The sequence below is a fragment of the Suricata suricatta genome, chromosome 16 (genome assembly GCF_006229205.1).
Source record: "Suricata suricatta isolate VVHF042 chromosome 16, meerkat_22Aug2017_6uvM2_HiC, whole genome shotgun sequence".
In the NCBI taxonomy this organism is placed as follows: Eukaryota; Metazoa; Chordata; class Mammalia; order Carnivora; family Herpestidae; genus Suricata; species Suricata suricatta.
The window spans coordinates 58,073,939-58,084,229 of record NC_043715.1 but is presented as its reverse complement, the minus strand read 5'-3'; the positions used below and the strand labels follow the sequence as shown (position 1 = coordinate 58,084,229).

The following is a 10,291-nucleotide window of genomic DNA, read 5'->3' as shown; positions in this document are numbered from 1 at the left end:
TTTTCCAGGAAGAGATTTCAGATGGTTCAAATTTTTTTATTGATAATGAATTCATATTAAACTGAATTTAGATTTACTTTCTTCAAACTTCACTTTCCCATTCTAAACCACTCTTATGCTCAGTGATTATTAGCACCTTTGTTGTTTATGAACAGAGCCACTCTAATACGTAACACAGAGCCTTGCTAGCCATTCAGTGCCATGCTTTTGCACGCCCAACATGGACAATGCTAAAAATACACATACGCACTTAGTGAAAACAGCTATACAAGAGTAAGTGTAGGATTCGTTTATATAAAATCCTGCAGAAAATGCAGACAGTAGTGCCCACCTGGGGATAGCAAGTTGCGTAGGACTGAGAGAGAAGTACAAAGGGGGCAATGGAAACTCTGTATAGGGGCTATGGATTATTCATGATCATGATTCTGGCGATACTTCCACTGCGCATACATATATGAAAATGTATTCTACACCTTTAATAGATGCAGTTTGACGTATGCCAATACCTCAATAAAGCTGTTAAGAAATAAAGATTCCATATAAAATGCGGATCTTCTCTTTCTCTAGATATATTACAACATCTGCAAAACTGTACTGACCCCATTGGCACCCTTCCCAATATCTTCGGTAGTCAACTCCGATTCCTTCTCAGAACAGAAGGAAATGATGGCAAATGAGGAAAAAAAACCTATTAAGCATAATAGACCAGTCATGGAAAGACAAATACTGTTTGATTCCACACCCGCGAGGTCTCCAGAGCAGTCAAATCCAGAGACACAGTATAACAACATAGATGCCAATTGTGGTGGGGAGGGGTAGAAGCTTGTCTTGTGGCTCTAGTTTCAGTTTTGCCAGATGAAAGCATTTCTAGAAATTAGTTGCACAAATTCGTGACATTTTTAACACTACTAAATGGCACAATTCAGAGAGGGTGAGTTGTGCCACGGATGCACAATTTACATGTAAAGGAAAGCATTATATTACAGTAGTTCCCAGGGATGAATGAGGGCCGATATTTGACTGAAGTCTTTCTCCCTTTGCAATATTCTCTGATGTGAACTTTTTGGGGCCCAATGAGGTTGGACTTTTAGATGAACAAATGCCTGTATCTGTTGCACAGATAAGGTCTTTTTCCATTGTGAATTCTCTGTGGAATGGGGCTGGAGCTGCACCGAGGGACCACACACTGACTACACTACTTCCTCCAGTGACACCCTGATGTCTAATCATGACGAACTGTACCATTTCCCACATTCACCACACGGTTAAACCCTGGATTGTAACTTGTTCTGTGAGTGTTGTGCAAGGCGAGCAAATATTTCTCATAAATTCTAACTTGATAAATGAGCGATTCAAGTAGTACATGCCGCCCAACGTCACTTGATCACAACTGAGACAACGGGTCTTCAAATTCGCTGACACATGGGTGCTCCAGATTACAAGCCGTGTTCCCTGAAGGAGTTATGCTTGCAAACCACGGTTCTACTGTCCTTCCTAAGGTGCTTCTCCAGGGTAAGGAGTGTAAAGTGGTAGCTCAAAGACTCACCATATTCTCTGCAGTTGCAAGTTGCTTTATGAGTGTAATTCTCCACTAATGGGTTGGAGTTGTATCTAAGACATGCCCCACATTTCTGGTGCTCATTGACCTGTCCTGACTGTGGATTTTCTGATGATGAACGAGGTGGGACTTTCTGATAAAGGCCTTCTGACATTTGCTGCACTCATACGGCCTTTCGCCAGTGTGGATTTTCTGATGCTCCACAAGTATATGTTTGTGGCTAAAGGCTTTCCCACATTCGCTGCACTCATAAGGCCTCTCTCCAGTGTGATTTCTCCAATGTTTAATAAGGTTGGAGTTGTACCGAAAGAACTTCCCACACATGCTGCACTCGTAAGGCCTCTCTCCAGTGTGAACTCTCTTATGTCTAATGAGTCTGCAGTGGTACCTAAAGGATTTCCCACATTCACTGCATTCATAAGGCCTCTCTCCAGTGTGATTTTGCCAATGTTTCACGAGCTTGGACTTATACCTAAAGAATTCCCCACACAAGCTGCACTCATAAGGCCTTTCTCCAGTGTGAACTCTTTGATGTCTAATGAGCGTAGAGGTGTACCGAAAGAACTTCCCACATTCCCTGCACTCATAAGGCCTTTCTCCAGTGTGAACCCTCTGATGTTTAATGAGTGTGGAATTGTACCTAAAGAACTTGCCACATTCACTGCACTCATAAGGCTTTTCTGCAGTGTGAACCCTCTGATGTCTAATGAACGTGGAGCTGTACCTGAAAAATTTCCCACATTTGCTGCACTCATATGGCCTTTCTCCAGTATGAACCCTCTCATGTCGTATGAGTCTATAGTTGTACCTAAAGAATTTTCCACATTCTCTGCATTCATAAGGCCTTTCTCCATTGTGAAGTTTCTGATGTTTCACGAAGTTGGCATTGTACTTAAAGAATTCCCCACATTTGCTACATTCATAAGGGCTGAATCCAGTGTGAACTCTCTGGTGACTAATGAGTGTGGAGTTGTACCGAAAGAATTTCCCACATTCACTGCACTTAAAAGGTGTCTCTCCGGTGTGGATTTTCTGGTGCTGCACAAGGTGGAACTTTCTGACGAAGGCCACCCCACACGTGCTGCACTCGTACGGCCGTATTCCTGCGTGGGTTTTCTGGTGCTCGACAAGAACCTGGTTTTGCTTGAAGGCCTTCCCACACTGAACGCACCTGTAATCACTCTGTCCGCTTTCCAAGGCCTCCCCACACCTGGTGAGTGCTTTCAACACACTGCGAGGGGCCCGGGACGGGGGCAAGCCTGTGCGGGCCGGGAAATGCTTCCCGCCTCCGCTGCGCGTGCAGCCACCCTTGGCCACATGAACACCCCCGTTTAGTGCAGAGGAACGCCTTCCCTCCTCCCTTCTGGAAAAATGGTCTTCAGTTTGTTCCTTCTGGTTGGCCCCATGAACATACAGCTCTTGATCAGGGTACATTGCATCCTGCTCAGCCGAAGGCAACATGTGTTTCCACACTGGGCCACACGTCTCACAGGGCTGGGCCTCCTGGACAGACGGGCCTGGCTGCGGCGTCCTGACCTGTGACAGCTCCTCACCACGGGCTCCATGCCAGCAACCTGTAAGCAGAGAAACGCTGGCCAAGTGCATCCAAACCTTGTTGGGACGAGGCAGCTCCGTCGGGAACTCCTGTCAGACATGCCCATGGATGAGGCCATGGGACAGCTCACGGGCCTGGGGACTCAAGATGGTGAGAGGCATGCCTGCCGTTCAGAGCTGAGCCTGGCCGGCACCCACGATGGGACAGCCCTGACCCTGGGTAAGGACATGAGGGGCGGTGTTATCTGGCTCCATGTGGGCCGCTACGACAAAATACCACAGACTGGGCTCGTTACAAGCAATACTGACTTCTCTCTCACAGCCCTGGAGGCTGGGATTCCAAGCCCTAGGTGCCGCCATGGTGGGGTGAGGGCCCTCTTCTGAGCTGCCGACTTCTCACCGTGTCCTCACATAGGGGAAGGGGCTGAGGGGTCCGGGGGGTCTCTTCTACAAGGGCACTCACCCCACCCATGAGAGCTCTGCCTTCATGACCAGGGTGCCATCTCCTAACACCACCACACTGGGCATGAGAAATGGGGGGGTGGGGACTACAAACACTTAAAACACAGCACGTGTACCGTCAGGAGGAGAGGCAGGGATTCAGGTCCCTCCTGGGCAAAGCGCTATGCCTGCTGGGGACTGGTGAGCACTGTGGAAGAAACAGTAGACAGACTAGAATTACCTACCTAACCACAGCAATGACACTGCAACTCAAGCGCTACTTAAGGGTACGCACAGACCTCGCAACATCCCAGTCAGAGCTGGAGAGCCAGGTGAAGGCAGCGGTGAGACAAAATGAGAGGTGAAAGCTAACAGGTGCTGGACTGTGGTGGAAAGGGGGTCAGACTTCAGAGTAGAAGTGAAAATGGGAAAGGAAAGGTAGAAATGAGGTCTGGTGGGGTGCTGGGATGGCTCAGTCAGCTAAGTGTCTGACTTTGGCTCTGATCTTGCATTTCAGGGTTCGAGCCCCGCATCAGGCTCTGTGCCGACAGCTCAAAGCCTGGAGCCTGCTTCGGATTCTGTGTCTCCTTCTCTTTGCCCCTGCCCTGCTCACACTCTGTCTCTTGTTCTCTCAAAAATAAATAAATGTTAAAAAAAAAAAAAAAAAGAAAGAAAGAAAGAAAGAAATGAGGTCTGGCCCATCCTGGCACCAAACAATGGTGGAAAAAGGACAGACGCCCAGCTCTGGCACACACCTTGCCCCAGCCACATAGCACCAGGGCCATGTGCTTTTGAGTGTCTCTTGCCATTGATGTTGTAATGTCCGCCTATTAGGTGCCCAGGGTCCTCCCCATGGCTCAAGGTGAGCACTGATGTGGCACCTGAAATAGGCAAGTCCTTGGTGAAAGAAAGGAAAAGGATACACGATACACAAAAAGAAGCTCAAAATGGCTGAAGGACCTGAATGTGAGACAGGAAACCATCAAAACCCTTGAGGAAAAAGCAGGAAACAACCTCCTTGACCTCATCTTCAGCAATTTCCTACTCGACACATCCCCAAAGGCAAGGGAAATGAAAGCAAAAATGAACTATTGGGACCTCATCAAGATATAACGCTCCTGCACTGCAAAGGAAACAATCAAGAAAACTAATAGGCAACTGACAGAATGGGAAAAGATAGTTGCAAATGACATATCAAATAAAAGGCTAGTATCCAAGATCTACAAGGAACCCACCAAACTCCACAACCAAAAAACAAATAACCCAGTGAAGAAATGGGCAGAAGACACAAACAGACACTTCTCCAAAGAGGACATCCAGATGGCCTATAGGCATATGAAACGATGCTCAACATCACTCAGCATCAGGGAAACACAAATCAAAACCACACTGAGATACCACCTCACACTGGTGAGAGTGGCTAAAATGAACAAATCAAGGGACTATAGATGCTGGCGAGGGTGTGGAGAGACGGGCACCCTCCTACACTGTTGGTGGGAATGTAAACTGGTGCAGCCGCTCTGGAAAACACTGTGGAGGTTCCTCAACAAACTATCCATAGAACTCCCCTATGACCCAGCAATAGTACTGCTAGGGATTTACCCAAGGGACACAGAAGTGCTGATGCCTAGGGTCACATGTACCCCAACATTCATAGCAGCACTGTCAACAGTAGCCAAATCATGGAAAGAGACTGAATGCCCATCACCTGATGAATGGATCAAGAAGATGTGGTATATATACACAATGGAGTACTACATGGCAATGAGAAAGAATGAAATCTGGTCATTTGTAGGAAAGTGGATGGACCTTGAGGGTGTCATGCTAAGTGAAATAAGTCAGGCAGAGAAGGACAGATACCATATGTTTGCACTCATAGGTCTAACAGGAGGACAGGAGAAACCTATTGGAGGACCATGGGTAGAGGAAGAGGGAAAGAGATTTGGGGAGAGAGGGACGCAAAACCTGAGAGACTACTGAATACTGACAATGGACGGAAGGTTGGAGGGGGAGGGGCAGGGGAGGGGGAGGTGGTAATGGAGGAGGGCACTCATGGGGAAGAGCACTGGGTGTTATATGGAAACCAATTTGTCAATAAACTATTAAAATGTTGGGGCCCAGTAGGCCAAAACACCTCCTGCATAGCGACCCTTGATGGCTAGGCCTCGGGGCACAGGTGAACTATTTGGGAAGTTGCGGAACAAGTCAAGAGACTGTGAACAACATTTGGCCTCCTGGGCCACACAGGTGGCTTCTGTTTATCCTGTCTATGACTTTCTCATTGCTTTGCAAAGAGGCATATACTTTTAGGCTTTGAATCAACTTGGGTCAATCAGTGACGCCAGCCTTCCCTTACATTGTTTCCAGCTCACTGCCTGCTGTTGGGAGCAAACACAATCCTCTGCCAAAGATTTACTTCTTGAAGGATAAGCGTCTTGCCCATAAATAAGTGCTGAAGGGCCTTGAAGGAGTGTGAGACTCCTCAAAGAAAGTTCCTTAGGCTTATCTCATGTTTAGAGACAGACTCTTGTTAGGGAATCCCTCCCTTTAGTGATTTATTTGTCCCTGTTATTTACTCCTGTCCTCTCTTCCTGATAAGAATGATCCTTTCCAGAATGTGTCTTTACTTCAAGGACCATAAACTATGTAATCGTTAAAGAAAAAATGTAATCACCTATGGTATATATGACCCTGACTTCCTTAGTAAGGTGTGGTCCTGCTACCATTCACGCTGTCTGTCTTCTTTCTTATAGATATTGTGCCGACACCCACCCCCTCCTCAGAGACCCTTAGACTGGGCTGCGTGGGCTGGTCCCCCGCATTCAAATAAATACATAAATAAATAAATAAAAAGGAAGGAAAAGGAATGGACAGCACATGCCTGGAACAACCCAACACAAGACATGCAACTTCTTAAAATTACAAGAACTTCCGAGGAGACACCATCGAAAAAACCCAGTGTGCCTCCACATTAGTAACTCGGTTGGCACCTGAATTCCCTGACACAGGCAGGAGGACCCAAGAAGCGTCAGCAAGAGTCAGGGGTAAAGCCTGTGGCGCCACAGTGCCCACGTCTAGACTAGGTGACCGCACCAGGGTCAGGCCGGGTCGGAGGGGTCTCTCAGACGAACGCCAACATTCCTGACGTCTGAGCCACGGGACCTGCTGCGGCGCAGCAGGTGCAGGGCACGCAGCCCAGTCCTGCCAGGAGGCCAGGAGAGGAAGTAGGACCCATGGTCTTGTGGGCGGGACAGAGCCTCCCCTGGGGAAAAAAAGGCAGAACGGAGCCCAGCCCAGGATGCGGGGCTCAGTGTGAGGGCCTTACCTAGGGAGGAGAGAAGCGCCAAGTTCTCCAGCATCACAGCACGGTACAGGAGTCTCTGAGCTCCATCAAGGAGGCCCCACTCTTCCTGGGAGAAGTGTATGGCCACGTCCTCGAAGACCACAGGGCTCTGCCAAAATTGAAACGCTTTGGCTCACGAGGGTTTCTTGTGTTGCCTGTGTCCTGTGGATTCTGTATTTATCTATTTGCATCCACTGATTACGGGACTAAACTAACGACTATTAGGATCCACATCTGTTTGGATCTCCTCTGAAACCCAGAGCCCACACTCGGAGCCACCTCCTTCACTGACTCGCACCGAGTCAGCCTCTCCCCTACCCTCAACCGGGGCCGCGTACCATACAGCCATCGCCTCTACCCCAGACCCACTAAAATCCTACAGAGCAGCCATCGCTAAGCTTTTCCCTCTACCCTTCCTGCCTTTCTCCCACAAAGTCCAATAAACCCTCTGCCCTAAGGATTCCCTTTGCTCGGGCTTTCGCCTCCTGGCCGGGCCCCACGCGGCCGGGTTACGCGGCAGGCGCCCGCCTCCTCGACAAACAGAGGAGACCCTTCTTCCAGCACCATCGCTCTCCACGTTATCACCCGCCCACTTTCGAGAACTAAAATCCTGTGGGAGCCATTCCTGATACACTTCTCTCGCCTGTCACACATCCGTTCCTGCTCGCCCTCCTCCCCGGCTTCCCAACGTGGAAGCTGTAGGGGCACAGGCGCCCTCATTACCACGATGGCTGTGTGCGGAGCACAGCGTAAAAGGGAGGAAGTCCCCACTTACCCTGGGGGCTCGGAGATGCAGGCCCCTCCTCTCCCGCTGGCCAGTTTCCCTGGGCCCCCAGGTCTGAGAGGGAAGACTCAGACCCTCCAGGGAACTCGGAGCCCCTCACTCTCCTCCTCATCTGCATATCGCTGTGGGACTGCCCTCCCTCCGGATGCTGCCCCCCCGCCCCCCCGCAGACATTCCCACAGACACCCCAGCCCATGCTGGCATTCCCTTCACTTCCCCACAAGCCATTCTGCACACGGAGCCCAGGATCTCGTCCAGGCCCAGTCCTGCCTCTGAACACAGCGAGTCCCCGGGTCCCCCAGTGCCAGGCCAGCCCCAGCCTCGCTTCGAAGGTCCCCCTACCGGGCCGCTTCCTGCCTCATCCTCAGCCACCCTGCCCACGTGAGGACTTCACGTGCCCTCCGCCCCTTCGCCTCCTGTATTCCACCCACAGCCCCACAACCACGTGTCCCATAAGCACTCAGAGGCTTCCTCTCTCCTCTGATGTGCCCCCCACATGCCCACTCCACGTTAGTCCGGCAGCTCTTCAAGCTGACCCATCGCCCCCTCAACATCTATCTCACCTGCGCTCAGGTCTCAAAAGACTTTCTCACTCCTACACCCACCATCTTTCCCTCTCTGTTTGGTCTCTGCCTCTCTCTTTCTCACACACACACACACACACACACACACACAGACGCTTGGCTGCCTCGGCTTTCTGAGGCCCGAACCCCACCAGGTGCCCAGTCAAGGAAGCCAGTACTCAGACCACAACCCTTCATTCCATCCCTGCTCCTCGAAGGGCATCGCCCCCATGACCTGCAGCCGCTGCCTTGTGGTCCCGATCCATCCTCATCCGCGCCCAGCCCCCACGCTGTGGCTGCCTCCAACCCGAATCTACCTCCAGAGCTCCAGACTCCATGTAATAAAGTGCCTACACAACACCCCCCTTGGGGCCCCTGAAACATCTGTGACATAGACAAAAACGGAGTCTTCGTATTCCGTCTGGAAATTCCTCATACAGCTGACTACTTCCATTGTAGTTGAAGCACTCATCCTTCCAAATGAGGCCCAAAACCCAGGGGGGACCCCCGACCCTTCCCTTCATCCCACCTCCTCACCTCCCTGAGCGTCTACATCACAAAATATGAGCAGCCCTGACTCAGCACACGCCCAGAAACCAACGGCTCCTGACTTCCCCAGCCTCCGCTCTGCTGGCGCCACCACGATGCTCACCTGGACTGTGGCCTGGGCCCCGCCCTCACTCACCCTGCCCATCTGTCTTGCACTCTGCCGCCAAAGGGAGCCTGCTACAATCTGGGTCACAGCACCTTCCTGTTCTGTTCCAAACCTTCCCTACTTCCCGCGAACCTCAGATCGGAGACCCAGAACCTCAGGCTGTCACTCAGGGTCCGGCACCCGTGCACCCTTACCCAGCCCAGCCTGGCTCCCCTTTGTCACCCGATATGAGAGACCTGTGGTTTGCAAACCTCCCAGCTAAGTCTCTCCTACAGGCACGCGAACATTCTGGATCCCGCAGCCAGGACTCCCTGCCACATCTCAATCTAAGACCAAATAAAGGATCCTGGGCTGGAGGGAAGCACACAGTCTTCAGACTCAAGAGAACAAGGGCAGGAGACAGTCTGGGGCACACACACAGGGTGCCGAAACCACCTGGACAACCGTCGGGATGGCTGGAAGGTGTGACGCCCTCCACTCACCTGCACGGGGTCCATAAGCATTTCTGCCAACGCCACGGGGCCCTACGGGAAGGAGACCAGGAGACCATGAGAAACCGGTAGGCGTGGAAGGGTCTCATGAACTGAGCTAAACCACCACCTGTGTCCTGCCCTGGAGCAAAGTGACCTCAGCCTCAGGGTCTAAGTTCAGCTCCTCAAAAAAGTGCTGCCTCTTATCGGCTTATCTGTGGGGTAACCATGGAGAAGGACTGAGCCAAGGGGGAAAAAGTGTTTATGGAGATAAGAATGCTTCCAACCTCATAGGGCTCATATTGGTACCGAAATGCCAGGAGGACATACTATGTAACAGCTCTTACTGTCCATTGAATCCACAGTTTTGTGGATTTTCAGGGCAAACGAAGTGCTAGCGTTTTGAAATTTAAGGTCTTTATTGTTTTTAACGACTTCCGAAGATATCATACATCAAGCTTTATATTGTAAACAGAGATTAAAATTAATCTTAAATAAATTATGAAATGTTTGCATAAGTTTAACTTGTTGAACAGGTTCATTTATAATTATGTACCCATATATACATATTTAGAGGAATGTTAGTTAGTGCTTAAGTCAACAAATTTTTCACACATTCTTAAGTTGACCAGTTGTAGGAAAAGGTTGGGCGGGCAGGCAGGCAAGCTACTGGTCCATACAGCGACCAGACCTGCAGCTACGTAATCCTCAAAAGGGAGCTTGTTGGAGGCCCTGGATGGACAGTGGCTCATCCCTCTTGCCCTGAGCGGTGCAGATGACAAGCAGTGTCCTGTATGGGACCCTGACACTCCATCAGCCTAAGGACATTACCCTTGTTCCACAGACCGTGGTCCTGAGGGTCTACACCAACACACAACACTGGCTCCACCAAAGGGCAGTTCCTCCCCCCACCAAGGCCTCCT

General features: G+C 50.4%; 1 protein-coding gene across 1 annotated transcript in view; it reads right to left on the bottom strand.

Moving 5' to 3' along the window:
* Positions 1-10,291, bottom strand: part of LOC115279923 (zinc finger protein 548-like) — a 12,080-nt gene continuing 1,789 nt past the window's right edge. The window contains exons 3-5 of the mRNA XM_029924421.1: positions 9,381-9,422; positions 6,879-7,005; positions 1-3,132 (exon numbers count right to left, since the gene is read on the bottom strand). Of these exons, the coding sequence (XP_029780281.1) occupies positions 1,592-3,132; positions 6,879-7,005; positions 9,381-9,422 (1,710 nt within the window). The 3' untranslated portion in view covers positions 1-1,591. The remainder of the gene's footprint in view (positions 3,133-6,878; positions 7,006-9,380; positions 9,423-10,291) is intronic.